Source organism: Lathamus discolor, chromosome 2 (genome assembly GCF_037157495.1).
Source record: "Lathamus discolor isolate bLatDis1 chromosome 2, bLatDis1.hap1, whole genome shotgun sequence".
NCBI classification, from domain to species: domain Eukaryota; kingdom Metazoa; phylum Chordata; class Aves; order Psittaciformes; family Psittacidae; genus Lathamus; species Lathamus discolor.
In genome coordinates this window covers 16505684-16521123 of record NC_088885.1, presented here as the reverse complement: position 1 = coordinate 16521123, position 15440 = coordinate 16505684, and the positions used below count along the sequence as shown (strand labels likewise).

The 15440-nt window shown below is 46.9% G+C and overlaps 2 protein-coding genes across 6 annotated transcripts in view; both read left to right on the top strand.

Moving 5' to 3' along the window:
- HOXA3 (homeobox A3) overlaps nt 1–15440 on the top strand; it is a 45198-nt gene that overhangs the window by 13339 nt on the left and 16419 nt on the right. For 2 of the 5 annotated variants that reach the window (XM_065665931.1, XM_065665930.1), the window contains 2 exons: nt 12974–13166; nt 13543–13654. The exons of 2 other annotated variants lie outside the window; for them this stretch is intronic. In XM_065665931.1, coding sequence (XP_065522003.1) covers nt 12974–13166; nt 13543–13654 — 305 coding nt within the window. Of the gene's footprint in view, nt 1–12973; nt 13167–13542; nt 13655–15440 lie in introns of those variants that run through there. One more of the 5 variants, XM_065665928.1, reaches the window with a different exon arrangement.
- HOXA4 (homeobox A4) lies at nt 9164–11519 on the top strand. Its single transcript, XM_065665936.1, has 2 exons — nt 9164–9831; nt 10341–11519. The coding sequence occupies exons 1-2, from the start codon at nt 9240–9242 to the stop codon at nt 10667–10669; spliced, it is 921 nt and encodes a 306-aa protein (XP_065522008.1). The 5' UTR covers nt 9164–9239; the 3' UTR covers nt 10670–11519.

Sequence of the window (15440 nt, the reverse complement as noted above, 5' to 3'; positions counted from 1 at the left end):
ACTGTAACTTGTAGCATTAATACAAGAGACTACAGGTCATTAGAGTGCTGCAAATTATGAAATACGGGCTTGCTTTATTGAAGATTGTAAATATCCCCCTAGCTCTGCTCTCTCCCTCTCTCCCTTATACTGCTGGCTGCCATTGTGGGGTAGGCCCCAGCTGCGTGTTTACTTCAACATTCTTTTTATTTAAGTGGACTGTTCTCACTAGAGTGTGATTACTCAGCAATAAACTTTATGGCCGGATTTTACTTTAGTCTTTGAATTTCCAGGACTTGAATGAAAGGGTGAAAGGAGCTCTGTCTTTCTCTGGGTAGCATTGAGGCCTGATCCTTACCCTCAGAGATGTTACTTAGCTGAGTAATCTCAGGGAGAACAGACTGACTAGTTAGGGAAGAGACTTGAGCACTGCTTCCAAAAAGTATATATGTTTGTATATACATATCTCATATATCTATCTTCAAGCCAGCAGTGAGTATCGCTTTCTCTGCTCAGGTTTGGAGTAGCAGGGATTCAGCAGATCGCATTGTTTCCCTTCTTGTGACATAAAGTCAGGTTTGTAAAAGAACAGGGTGGCTTGAGGAGAGCTGGAAGATGGGCTTTGTTTTATTTTGCTAGTGCTATCTCCTTTGAATATTGAGGTTTAGGCTGCATCTGTTACTTTGAGTGAAAAAGAGAAAGGTGCAACTGTACAAGCGGGTGACGTTGTTGTGTACCTCTGCAAGGTCTGCACATTGCTGACTGAATACTATTTTTAATTTATTTATTTGTCTTTAACGTTAAAGAAACGGTTGTACAAACCGTTGGCTTAGCTCAAGTATCTCACAGATTTACAAATATTTAGTATTTAGAGTCAACCTCGTGTGTCAGATACATGGAGTCCGAAGCCTTTGTGTTTGTGTATCCTTCCTATCAACACTAAACAAACATATATGCATACAGTTTATATTTAAAAAAAATAGGAAAGGCTTTAAAATTACGTATCCAAATGCACATTTGAAAATAATTTCCGTAATAAACAGCTGGGGATTTTATAGTACACTAGTTGTCACATTTCTGTCAATAGGAATACCAGAAAGTTATATATGATAGGCGTGCATTATATTATATGCCATAAAATTTTATAGTTTTAAGTAAAGGCATGAAAACCCTTTAAAAGTTTGGGCTTTATTGATGTACAGGTCCTTTTCCAAGGAATATCATTCGCTTGTAAACGAGAATGATACTAGACACAAACCATTCGCGATTACTCAGTATTCAACAACGCTGCGTTATTTGAATGATCCAGTGAATATACACACACTCACACCCGTTCGACTACTATTTTAGGAACCTGGGTATCACCTCAGATAGTAATTTTTCACTGTCTAGGGCGAAAAGGTTTGCTATTAGGGTTTGTCACATTTTTGAATGTGGCTTCTGGACCACATTCCACATAAAGGAGTGTACAGAGATTCACGGAGTACGGAAAAGAAAAAAAACCAATCAAACCCACAAACATATAAACCCACCCGTACTGCAAGAATCTCTCTCACGACGAAAGAAAGTTAGCTAAAAACGACAACTTCTCCATATCTCTGGCCCTGCCCTCTCCCGAGCAGCACGGCTGAAGCCATTCAAATCCAGAAATGCAGTCAGATTTTTCTAATCCCCTTTAAATCTGAAATTCAAGAGAACACAGCCTGCCGAACTTCACCAAAATATTCCCAGGTCCGAATTGTTTTCCGAGGGAAAAATATAATGCAGAATAATCGCTGGGAGTTAGAAGAGAGGTCTTATCTGCGCACATTATTTTTCTGCTCTGTTTGGGGGATTAATGCAGGCTAGTTTGCTTTACTTTAGGCATGGCAAGTGGTGTTACGCAATTTCAAATATAGTTTACTTAATCCTTTGAAAGAAATACTTGAATGCAGTGTGTCATGTCTAAGCGTAAAGACAATTAAAGATCAGGCAACTCCCTTAATTTGTGTAACTAGTGACTTCGCAAGGCGCAACTTTCTCTAAAGCAGAAGTATAACAACCCGGTGGAAAGTCATCCGTAAATTACAGCTCTGCAGCCTTGTCTAAACCATGCAAACGCCCTAATTGCAGAACATTATGGGGAAATTATTATTCTGCTATTTCCTTACATTCAGTAAGTGTGTGTCTGTGGAAGGGTGACAATGAAGGGGTTTGCAATCTGCTCCATGGGAAATTGAATGGAACAGATCATGAGGGGCGGATCATGAGGTTTCGATTTCAAACCCTGGATACTGGGGCAGTGCCTTTTCCCTCCCCGCAAATACAGATTCAATGCATTAAATGCAGACATATCTAAATCTCCTGACCAAGTCAAGACATCACTTTGCTTTCTTTGCTCTTCCTCTTTCCTGCCCTTAAAATCTCACGGATTTGCTGCTAGAGCTGTTAGCTAGAGTAAAAAACCACATCTCCCACAGCCGCCTGGTCATCTTTGAAAATATTATTCCTTTCGAATTAAAGCATCCTCACGAATATCTCTCTGGAAGGCAGATACACTTGGACCATCACAGTCACATGTTCCCGTGGCTACACGCACAAACAATATCAAATCTGACATAAAGAACGTGTAGAATTTGCAAGGATAAGGAATCGCATAAGGAATCTTTTCTATATCCCCTCCCCCAAAAAATGTCTTTTCAATAATAATATTTGCTATGAAGGTTATTGGGTAATTATTGCAATTTTGTGGAACAGTCCTTGCTTGAGGTGAAGTCTGTCTCTGGATAACAAATGGCAGCCCGTGCAGTTCACTGCCAGGTTAAGTAAATGCAGAAAAGATAAATCTGCACACCCTAGGAATCACCAGCAGAGCTCGCTTTAGACCAAGTTCACAGTCAACTCGTTTGCCTAGACAAGGCTTCGCAAACAATTAGAGTTGTTTCTTTATGTTTAAATCAAGGAGAAATGACTAAGACCCTAGCAGCAGAGAGCTGCAGCTTTTCCCCAAACGCTCGTCGCTACATTCCTTCCAACCTCACGCCCAGAACTTACCCAGCATTTCACCTGCAATTGTAACCATATAGCGCCTTTGAGTAAGAGACTTCCCTCCAACGCTGCCGAAAGGCTGCTGTGCAATCTAACAGCACTTTACAAAGCTGCGAGATTAAAGAAAATAAAAGAAAAAAAAAAGGCAAGAATTAAAAATGAAAAAAGTATCCGATTTCTCAACAGCAAGAAGGAAAAAGAAAAAAAAAGAAAAGCCCTTAGAAAGCTGGGGGAAAGGGGAGAACTATTGAAACAAACAGTGCGAGTCTCTTACTCCTAAAAGAAGCTGCATAGCTTTTGTATATCTTTGTGGTTAAGGGCGTTACAACTGCAGGTCAAAAAGTTGAGGGTCAAAAGTTTACGTTTTGCACCACTCTTAGTCATTCGCCCAGACAGAGTTTGATGTCAATGTTATAGCCGAGATCTTGACTATCAGCACAAAAGATAAAATAGCTTTGAGTTACGTGTGTATCACAGTATGGACTCCAGGTGAACCCTGCTGGCTGAATGACCTCAATTACCGAGGAAAGGATAGAAAATTCCTCTTTTCAAGACTAATACGCGTTGTTTTTCATCTTGAATTATCGGCCACATTTCTGTCTGAATATCTCGGGTTCAGCCGTGGCAGGTAAACACGCGTGTTACCTCCACGGCAGCCGCTGGTGTTGCCTCCTCCGAAAGCCAGGTAGCAAACTGTTTCACCCTTGTTTATTATATAATAACCTGCTTTAAGAGGTTTAATGTTGAGCCTTCTCACTTTGCAAAATGGCAGGAAGATAAGATAGGAGGGAAGCTATTAACGCCTGTATCGATCTTTGCCGCATCTTTGTCTTTGCTCTCATTTCTGTAGTGACCACTAAACTGTACTTAAACAGGACATGCCGGAGATAATACAGGTTATATGTTTGGTCCGAAGGAGCTCTTTTAAAACGCTGGGCGGTGGGGCCTTGTTGTGCTACCGGTGGAAAATATTGCGGGGAAGCTGGCTGTATGCTCCTCCGTGATTAGCAGGATTCTCACAGCTTTCGGGAATTACCCGAGGCAGCAGTTCCCAGCGAAATGGGGAGCGGGGAGATTTTCTTTTCCTATCCCTCCGTTCCCTTGGCTTCCCTCCCACCAAAGAAAAAGTTCTGTGGCAGTTCTTTACGCAAAGATTTATTCCCACATAGCTGGGATTTTTTGTTCCCAGTACAGCCTTGGTGTTGAAGCTATAGCCCCTGCGTTAGGCGACTCTGGAGGGAGAACTGGCCAATATTGAACAGGGAATTTCATTCTGGGGGAGATCACTGCAGACCAGCTTCAGCCTGAAATGGTGAGGACGAGGGCTTGATGGTGGAGAGAAAGGATGTTTCCGAACATTCCTAAACTGATATGAAAATTGTGGAGGAGTGGCGAGAGGAAGCCTGGAAAGAGCTCACCTCACCCCCATCCGTGTATTTGCTGCCTTTCCACACCAAAGGCAGGAGGCTACACCGGCCTCTGTGTAGCTGTTATAGGATAATCCTTTGCAAGAGACACAGCTAGGTCGTAGTAGGCGAGTGCTATTCCTTGAGAAGAAATATGCGAGATGAGCCAAAGCGATTATTGGAGATTTTGTCTGAAGTACCTACTGAAGCCTGGGAAGTAGATAGTGCAAGTGTTTGCTCGGCGTGTAGACCGTGTTCGCAAGTTGCTGCTGTTGCTCACTTGTAGCGAGCCCTGGCATTGCACGTTTGGGGAGCCTGCCCTCGCTGGAGATAGTGTATAACCTTTCACATCCAGAGTATTTATTTGGTGTAAGAGCGAAGCCTGATAACAAGCTAAAAGCCGTAGCCAAATATCTATTTGGTTAGAGAATAGCAGGCGGATTGTTTCCAAGAATAACAATGCGTCTTTGATATACCCACAATGAAAGCAGTTACTATAACCGGCTTACTCATGAGTAGGTGACCGAAATCGGTTTATTTCCTCACCAAAACAATTAGTGTCTAGAACTCCATATTTTCTATCCGTTTTAGAATTAATACATCAATGTGAATATTTTCAAAGAAGTTGAATATGCGATTTCAATAAATCGCAGTTTCTTTCTTCTGAATTGTTGTTCAAATTATTCCCTAAATAAAAATTAAATAAATAAAATATATAAAGCAACAACCTGGAGCAGAACAGTTAATAACTTGAGACGAATTCTTTCTTTCCTTTCACTCTCTGCATCGGCACACTGCTCTCTGGCATGGAAGGTCTGTTCAAAAGACCATTCATTTCAAATCGGGGCACAAATCACATTTTACGTGTTTATTTAACTGCGCCAGGACAGACCCAGCAAATCCCGCCAACCACCCCCATTGTTACAAGGAGCCTCGATACCAGGGAAGCCACTGCTTTTGCCAAATGCTGAACTTGGGACAAAACTGCCAGCATTGCCCCAGCAACGACTGTAGGAAAGAAGCAGGAGCAGCCTCGGGGGCTGTATCATACCCAGGAACAAAGGAAGGAATACAGTCGATACATTCCGTAACGTTTACATTTTCCCGCGATTTTTTCTTAATTTTCCCTTAGAAGTAATGACCTGGGCAAAGCACCCCGCTATCTAAAAGACACTGTTATAGACCTTTTAGAAAAACTAAGTCCAAGGCCGAGGTGAACTTCAGGTCACCGCGTCTAACAAATATGAAAATGTCGCCTGGTGAAGGGCACGCCTTGTTATTTAACAAAGACTGTCAATGTGTAAGATTAATAAGAAACAAAATGCACACGGTGTCACTTTTCGGTCACTTTGAAACTTGGGACAGCCTCGCATTCAAGACGGGAAAGCTGGGGCTAAATATATTCAAAAGGGTTCAAAACAAATTCAAAACAGACTGCTAGTGTGATTCTCCATCCTCCTACCGCTCTCGGTAGAGGATGCCTGGACACGACGAAAGGTTGACTTGAATTACTATTATTATTTTTATTACTATTGCTATTCTTGCTGTTATTATTTTCTCTTTCGGAGTAATTACGTTTTAGCAGCGCATGTGAAGGGTAGCAGGAGTGCTTGCTTGTTTCACAAGAAAAAGGGGGATTCCCTTTCCGCCCCCCCCCCCCTTTGGGTATGTATGAGGTTGCCTCTTCTTGGTGCATGAAAGAAAATTGACTCTCCCTCTCAACTCAATTCCGGTGGCGTCCCCATCTCTTCCTCGGCCAGCATCGGCTGGGAAACTCTCCCTCCCTTATTAACTGGTTAAAGTCTCCTTCGCCAGTGAAATCGAGCCTCTAGTCCTTCTGGAAAAAAAAAAAAAAAAAAAAAGTGAGCTGGCCTATTTTTTCCTCTCCTTTTCTTTCTTTGTGAGCCTAGGATGATGCTACAAGTTTGTTAAAGGGAAGTACCGGGGGGAAAAAAGAGGGTTTCTGAGATTGTTTATTACAGCCATAAATCTTGCAGTAAAATGTCGAAATGGCCGTGTGCAAGATAACACTTGGTGGTCTTGGCTGGGTTCTTGTTTATGATAACAAAACCACAAAGACATGGAACAGGCCTTTTGGAGGTCCTGTCTCAGCACATCTTCGCAGGCTAACAGAACCACAGGAAAATAACAGGACTTCATCTGAGCAGCTCAGGTCATCTTGCAGATTTACAGTCGTATAGAAAATTGCATCCTTCTCTCTGTAACCGAGCGCCAGAGCCCCACGGTAGAAAGAGGGACAGTGAAACAAGTATACTTTGAGACCTAATCACGGTAAATAATACGAAACAGAGCCCCGTCAGCTCGGCCAATGTACCGGTGAGCTTACAAACCGAGACACCACTTTTCGTTGTGTTTTACCGTGGCGTGGGAGCACGGCAGCTTGCTGGGGTGCTCTGACCATGGTGCCTCAGGACTTGTGCCCAGGATAATATTTTTAGGATAACTCAGTGTAATTCATCTGGTGCTGGCCGGCAGGTATTTGTATGTATGTGTCTGTACGTGTGCATGTATCTCTTTATGCCGAGATAATGCTGTCTGCTCGTGGTGGGCTTTGGTAATCTTTGATTTTTTTACAGTCATGTGGATGAGAGCGTTATTCTTTTACAACACGAGTTGCTGTTGGTTTTGTAGGGGTTTTGTTGGGGGGGGGGTGTTTTTGGTTGGTTTGTTTTTCACCGTCAGCCTTTCTCTTTTTTCTTTCTTTCTTCTTTTTTTTTTTTTTTTAATATATATTGATGAATAAAACAATCTTCCCTTTCCTGTCAAATGTGTGTCGTTGAGCAGCTATGGCTGTCTCTGTGTGCATGTGTATAACCGCATTTCCTCTCCATGCAGAGTAAATAGAGAAACTTATCTATTACCCCAGTAAAAGAGTTCCATAGATGTGCTGTTGGAAATGAGTAAGTAAATGTGTTTTAACTCTCTTTACAAATTAGACATTCGATAGGAGGAGGAAATGAGTGATTGTTTAGATAAGTACCCCAGTATACCCAAGTGCTGGAAATGTTCTAACATATTACAAGCAGCCTGCAATGTGCGTGCCTGTGTGTGTGTGTATATAAAATATAAATCGATACGATGTGTACCTTGTTAGATAGAATATATATTCAAATAGAATTTTATTGCATATATCCATTATCTATAAAACTGCAAAGGACAATAATCTGAATTTAAACCAGGCTAACTGTTAATGTAATATCTTTAGGAGGGCAAGATCTAAACCATATCGTATTTATGCTTGATATATTAGATGTATTTTAGCATACCAGCAGATGAGATTACCCACTCAGCAATTATATTCTCAAAGGGTGCGGTAAATATTTGTGTGTTTAGATGCTTTCCTGAAAAGGACGGGGAGAAAAAAATCCGAAAAGTTCGCTTCTAACGCCGTATGTCCCAGACTAGCTGATGTGCAATAAGTACTTTTTTCCCCTTAGAATAAGAGCGTAATTAATTTAACCATCAAATTTCAATTACCTAAGGTCAAGGCAGTTGCCTCTTTCCCCTCTGAGCTGCAAATATCGTTAACAATCTCAGTTTTAGCCACGCAGAAGTGCCCCAGTGCTCTCTCCCCTCCACGCCAAGGTTTACAGGTTCCTTCTGAGAAGGCGTTAGCTATTTCGCTTGGAATAGAAAATTAATAAGGCCAGAACGAGGCATACCAAACCGACGGACTTAAATTCGTAGTTTGGAAACCGCTCCTCCACCGGGAGGGATGCTCGCAGGGAGCCCTGCCATCGCCGCTAGGAAGTACTTGATGCCGTCGCGTCCGCCTTCCCCTTTCTCCCTCCCTTCCCCCTCTCTTCCCCGATATTTTCAGCCTCGTTACATCCCTCACACCCCGCAAGCCCTGCAAGGACTCTCTTCTGCCTCCCCGCCACCTTCGTACGAACTTTTGCATCTATCCCTCCCGTTAGCACAGCTTCGAAGGTGCAAAGGTTTGGCCCCAGAGCTCCCTGCCGGCCGGCCGACTGCTGTCAGCGGCTGCTGGGCACTGGGAGCAGACCCAGCAGTGCTGCCTCTGGCCCGTGCCCGGCAGCAGCTGCCGCCCTCTGCCTGCGCGCAGTCCCGACTCCAGGCGTTTGGAGCCGGGTTCGTTTAAAAGGATTGTGCAACGCCTTGTGCAATGCCTGCCTCCCTCTGGATCGCGCAGCTCGGCTGCGCTCCGCTTCCTCGCCCCGCTTCCTACGCTCTCCCGTGGCGGAACTGAGAAACAAAAAAGTGCCGGGACGGGGAGAGGGAAGAAAGACTGTCAGAGCTGGATTAGTTTTATCTCGCTTGACACCGCCACTGCCGGTCGCGGCCCGGGCTGGAGCAGGGGATGCTGGTGAGGAGCGGCCGCTGGAGTCCGGCAGCCCCCGGCGGGGCGCTCCCTTGCCGGGCAGCCGCAGCACGGGGAGGAGGCGCAGCAGCGGCCCCCGCGGTGGGTCCGCGGGCTCGGAGCTGCCCCGCGGCCGTTCGCCCTCCTTCCATTTCCTGATCCGGGGTCCGCGGCCCCGCGCGGTAATTGGCGCTGGCGGTCAGGTGGTGGTGGGGTGGCGGGGGGTGAGGGGGGGTGTGTGTGCATTTGGGTGTTGTGTGTGTTGTAAGCGCTCCAGGGGTGGGAAGAGAGGAAGGGAGGGGAGTGCGACTGGGAAAGGAGCGGGGGGGCAGCTGGAGGCCCAAACTTTGGTAGCGGCGAGCACTTGACAGCAGCGGGAGGGGGAGAGGGAGGGAGGGGAGAAAGGGGGGGAAGGGGAGGGGCCTCGCCGAGCCCAGAAAAACGACAACGCGAGAAAAATTAGTATTTTTGCACTTCACAAATTAATGACCATGAGTTCGTTTTTGATAAACTCCAACTACATCGAGCCCAAATTCCCTCCCTGCGAGGAGTACACGCAGCACAGCGGCAGCGCCGGCAGCTCCGCCAGCTACCACCCGCACCACCCGCACCCGCACGCCCCGCCGCAGCCGCAGCCGCACCTGCACGCCGCGCACCCGGGCCCGGCGCTGCCCGAGTACTTCCCGCGGCCGCGCAGGGAACCGGGCTACCAGGCTCCTGCAGCGCAGCCGGGGCCGGCGGGGCCGCCTCCCGAGGCTCTCTACCCGGCGCAGGGACCCTCCTATCCCCAGGCGCCCTACAGCTACAGCAGCGCCGGCAGCGCAGCCCCGGGCCCCGAGCAGCCACCCCCGGGCGCCTCGCCACCGCCGCCGCCGCCACCGCCCGCCAAGGGCCACCCCGGCCCGGCCCAACCCCTGCTCCCAGGCCATGCCCTGCAGCGCCGCTGCGAAGCGGCCCCCGCGGCCGCGGCCGGCACCGGGCCCTGCTGCCAGCTGCTGCCCGACAAGAGCCTGCCCGGGCTGAAGGGGAAGGAGCCGGTGGTCTACCCCTGGATGAAGAAGATCCATGTGAGCACGGGTGAGTTGCTCTTGCCAGGGGGAGGTGGGGATGCAGAGGAGGGAAGGGGGGAGGGTGCTCCCGGGGCCGGGATGGGTCGTTGCGTGTGTGGCGCTTTTTTTTTTTTCCCTCCTTCTCCCTCCGCGTTTCCTAATAAAAAAAAAAAAGTGAGAAACCTTTTGTATCCGGGGTCCTTTATCAAAAGATTTACGAGACGCCAAACTGTTAGGGCAGTAATTATAGCCCCCATAAATTTAATTGCCCTGCAGTGGCTCTGGGCCATGTGTCTTTGAAGCTTTTCTTCTAACCCAAATGCCCATCACCATTTTTTATTGCTCCTCGATTGTCCCCACTGTCGATAGGCTGCGAAACAATTTTTCTTGCCGTTTATGTATCTTACGTGAACCTGGTGTCAAGTTATTATATAATGATTATGTTCCATCCCTTCCCCCCCCCCCCCCACCTTCTCTCCTTTTCTTTCCCCTCCGCGTGTATGTGTATGTGCGTGTGCCTGTGTGTGCACGTTTCAGTCAATCCCAATTACAACGGAGGGGAGCCCAAGAGGTCTCGCACTGCCTACACCAGACAGCAGGTCCTGGAGCTGGAGAAGGAGTTCCACTTCAACCGCTACCTGACCAGAAGGCGACGCATCGAGATCGCTCACACCCTCTGCCTCTCTGAGCGCCAGGTCAAGATCTGGTTCCAGAACAGGCGCATGAAGTGGAAGAAAGACCACAAACTGCCTAACACAAAGATGCGCTCCTCAAACCAGTCCACACTGAGCCAGCAGTCCAAAGCACAGACACAGGGCCACCCCCACCCTCTCGATGGGGCTACATCCAACGCAGCCGCGCTATAAATACGGTTGTGGGTTTTTTCCCTAATATATATATACTTACCTATCTATTGGGGTTTTCCAGCTGCCCCGTGTTGGAGGCTGGCCGTTTGGACCAAACAACTGTATAAAACAAAACAGGAGCAGGAAAGGAAGACGAGACGTGCCCAAGAACGGGCACATGTTTAAACCAAAACCCGGACGATTGTCTACATTGTATATAGATAATGGTTCCATGCCCATCATTTTTTTCTATTTATGGAAACGCTCCCTTGCCCTCGGTGTAAGAGAGGGCTGGATGCTGTCATGGACGAATTCTCTGTACCTAAGACGGACTCTTTTTTTCCTTTTTTTTTTTTTTTCCCTTTTTTTTTTTAGGAGAACACTTTACAAATAAAAGACGGTTAAAACAAAGCAAAGACCTCGTGAGACACTTGTGTGAGGCATTGACTTGAATAGCGCTGTTTTGTAGCGTGTTCGTGGGTTCCCTTGTGCGGATGTGTGAGTGTGTTCACGCACTTATGTACACACGCAGACACGGGAGAGAGAACAAACACGGCAAAGGAAGGTGAAGGACTTACGGAAAATGTCCCCTTAAGCTGTCGAAGGGAAATGTTTTATGTATCAAAGGTAACTTAACTGGGTTTAAGTGTAGCTCCCGCAGTAGCTGTGATCTTAGTTTTTCTCCACATTCCCTATTTCATTTATTTAAAGAAATATTGCTATAAAGGCTGTCGCTGTCTTCATATTTGGCACCGTCTAAATTGTTTTGGGTCCATGTACAATTTGTGGATTTTTGGTGTAATGTATAACAGTGCCAAATGCTGGTAATAAAGAATATTCTGTACAAAAGAATTAAACGCTTGAAACACAAGTCCACTCAGTGCTTTTTCATCCACCTTGTGCTTGTGTTGGCACCAGGAATGGAAAACAACGGTTTCACGCATTGTTTTGACCTGGATTCATCTTGTCGATAGGGTAATGGTGTCTTTAAAAATGTCATGACTCCTAATTGCCTGACCAGGAAAAAGAGAGGTGCAGGACGAGGAAAGGTCTTGCTTCACTGTGTAGGTGAGTGGTGCTGTCTTTAGCGGACTTGGGGCAGAGTCAGCCCGGCTGTCCATATCTGTCTGTGCGACGTCTATTTTCAGGTGCCTTACAGAGAAACCCTGCTACTGGGAGCCAGCAAGCTCTCATGTCGGGTTTTGCTGGAGAAGTCACACATGCTCCCCACGATAACACTTTGAATCTTTAGCCAGCCGTAATTTATTCGCTCATTTTCACCCGATTATGATTTCTCAACTGGCCAGCACTTTGGAAGGGGAAAACATGGGCGGTAACTTAGTTTCTCTAAGCTTTCATATTTCTGTTTCCTTCTTATTTTCTTTTAAAGACTATTTCAAAATGTGTTGAGAAAGCCTCGGCAGAAACATAAAACTGTGTACAGCTCAAGAGGTTTATTTGACTGAAATGGTTGAAACAGCTGTGGCAAAATGGGGTTCCAGCGGCTCCAGGTCAGGCTTCGCATCTTGCTGCTTCCAGGCAGCTAAGGAGGGCAGGCAAAGCGGAGCTGGTAGTGGGGAGCCTTGCTCAGGGCTTCCTCAATGGAGAGTGGCACTGAACCGGGTAAGAAAAGGATTGGAAAAGAACTAAAGTGCTAGTAAATCTTCTAGGGAAGGCCTGAAGGCCAGGACTGACTTACACAAATGCATTCAAGAGAGGGATTTTTTGAATCAGTGCTTCTCTTCGGGTGAATGAGGCTGACAGGACCAGGTGCATCATCACCCTTGGGTGAGGTAGCGCCAGGTCTCAAAGGTATTGCCAGCATCCCTGCCTGGCCATGGAAGAGGGGTCGTCCTGGAGGAAAACATAACATGCCACTGGCAAAGCACATTCAGCATCAGAGAGATGGCAGTTGTAAAATGCCCTCAGCAAACACCTCTGTCTCCAAACATGACCAAGGAGCAGGCCTGAAAAATGTGCTTCCACTTTCGTATTGATGTTTATTAAACCTTGAATTGCCAGCTGCCTCCTTATAGAGGCAGAAAAATACAGCTGTGAGGTAACTACTATCTGCAAGCATGTTACATTTCGTTTTGCTTATTGCTCGAGAATCTCTCAATATATTTATAGACAAAATTAGGACAACCGAGTAAAATTCCAGCTGAAACATTAACTGGTGATGTAGGATTTCTTTAGTGTGCAGTCTAAGCGTATAAACCTGGTTTGCTCCCATTGTAAAGAGAAATGAAATCACGCTGCAAATAGCAATTTTAGAGAGAATCATTAATCACCTCCTACAATAAATACTTCTTTGTAATTCAACAGCGGTTCTGAAAGGCATTCTCTTGGAAAAGTCTGTGAAGACGCAAAGGATTTTCCTGGAGAAAAAAAAAAAAAAAATGGTTGTCATGTGTAGAGCCACAGCATCTTGGCTGTCTGCTAAAAAAATGTACACTCTCTTGCTGGAGATTGAACCGCCGGCTGCAAAATACCCCATGGCAGATTATCATCGTTTAAGGTAAATTTTCTTCTTTCCCCCCCCCCCCCCTCCTCTGCCTGCGCTGGGAGCGGGAGCTTCTCCCGGCCTGGGAGCCCTGTGTTCCTCTTCCCATACCGCCCGTCTTTACAATAACTTCCAAAATTACATCGTCCAGTTTAAATTCTCGCATTGTGCTCCCTTTGCTAAGGCAACCGGGAGTTCACCGAGAGGACAAATTTTCTATCCCATTAATTGTTTTTTTTAGAGGAGCAGACTGACCCTTCAAACCCTTGACCTTTAAAGACAGTATTCCTTTTAATCCGGCACTTGGACCTAAATGTCTCTTCGCCCCCCTCCCTCTCTCCCGCTCTCCCGGTGTCTCTTACACACGGATTTATCTGCCCTGGCCACAAAGGCGAGCTCGGCCCAAAGCGCTGGAAGTGGAAGTTTGTCAGTCTTTCAAAGAAAGACCAAATCACCTCGGAGTCAATTCGGGGGCCGCAGAGAACGACACGCCGGTAACCTCGGTACCCACTTCTCCTCCCTACCCCCTTGCCCCCTCCCCCCTCCCCAAGAAAAATGCTGCTTCTCCAAGATCCTACTCCTTGCTTTGCCTGCAAGATCTTGCTATACCTGGTTTTTTATTACACAGGGAGCTCAGCTGTGAGAAGCACCTTGTGGTATTTAACACCTAGAGCCAGCCTGCATTGGAGGATTACGCAATGTTGGGCTTCTTTTTTTTTTTTCCTTTTTTTTTTCTTTCTCTCTTTCTTTTATTTTCTTCCTCCCCCCCCCCCCCCCCCCCCCCTTTTCAGGGTGCTTGCCTTCCCTTGGCCTTCTTGCCCAGTGTTTGTGAACGAGGAAGGGGTGGGGGGAGCTCTCACACAAGCAGAGGTCTTGACAGGCATACCATGAAACTCCAGCCCCTTCCGTGTCCCCCCTTGCCCCGCGCTGGTGCCCGATCCGGGCTGCCCTGGGCCCGCCCGCCGTTCCCACAGCTCCGCCGGAGCCGGGCGGGCGGCGCGGCCCCTGGAGCCCCGCACACTGTGGGGGCTCTCCCCGGGTCCGGAGGCTCCCGGCCTGGCCGTTCCTTGACGTGTGGGGTGGAGGTCACCACGGGGCCATCCCCTCGGGCGCCTGAGTCAGGCCCACGCGGGTCCCGGTGGGGTCAGGGCTCTCCACTTGGGCAGGGGAAACTCCGTAGCTGCCTCCGAAGGCCCCAGGTAGCGCCCCCGGCTCCTCCTGGGCCCGCGGACGGGCTGTCCTGGTCAGCGGAAGGCATCCCCTGGTGCTCCCTGCCAGCAGCGTTTACAGCCCCAGGTCCTGCAGACAGTAAAGATCTGGGCTGAACTGGCTAATGTGGGAGACACAAGAGGGGTGCAAACCTGCCCCATCTCGCTGCACAGAGCGGGACAAACCTATGTTATTAATTCCCAAGCACTCTCCTTAGAAACTGAGGAGCTGTCAAAGCCAGGAAAGATTAGGAGACCCAAGTACAAGGATCCCTGCACTCGCAGATAAAGGTGTTACGTCTGTTCTGGGGGAGATATTGAAATCTTAATCTTCAGGGTCACGTGACTCATTAAATAATTAATGCAGATAGTCAGGAATGGATCTATGGCCGTCAGTCCTCACTAGGAGTGATTCTCTCAGAAGTGAAACTCAACTCCTTATTACTGGAGTTTGGTTTTATTCCTTTTTTTTTCTTTTTCTCTTTTCTTTTCCCTTAAAAAAGAAAAAAAAACCCAAAACCCACCACCTGATTTATCTTGAAAGATTCTAAACTTCTTAAGCAAGCAATAGGGTCTGTGTTGGTAAGTAGGTAGTGTGTATTTCTAGCTTGATGACTTTAATTGTTTGTGCTTGCTTTGTGTGCTGAGCATTTGCTTAACAAGTTTAATATTTAGAAATGTTCAATCTTTGTTTTAGCTGCCTTGTGGTCACATTACGGCTTTTGGTGATTAAGTGTTACCGAGGCAAACACACTTGATAATGTTCTAATTCACAGTGTGGAAGGCTGGGTGCCACAGTGCAGGAGGACCTGCTTTGTTCAATTTTCCTGGCGCTAATAAATCACCGGCTCCTAATGCAGGGCCAAAAATGCAATGGAAAGGCAGTGAGCATTGTACAGGAAAAGTCATGGGCGAATTTCTCTATGACTCATTAGTCTGAACGATTTATGTACGGACTTAAGTGCCGCAATGAATATTAGAGTTTGGGATAACAACAAATTAAAAAAAAAAAAAAAAAAGGAAAAAGCGTCATAGCGTTTGTAAAATGCTTTACTGCTACTTAGCAACTCTTTCAGGGAGC

What these genes read in the sequence shown, in the direction of transcription:
- HOXA4 (XM_065665936.1), top strand. Translation starts at nt 9,240, where the DNA reads ATGACCATGAGTTCGTTTTTGATAAACTCCAACTACATCGAGCCCAAA. An exon ending in GAAGATCCATGTGAGCACGG is followed by an intron (nt 9,832 to 10,340) that starts GTGAGTTGCTCT and finishes TGCACGTTTCAG; the next exon opens with TCAATCCCAATTACAACGGA.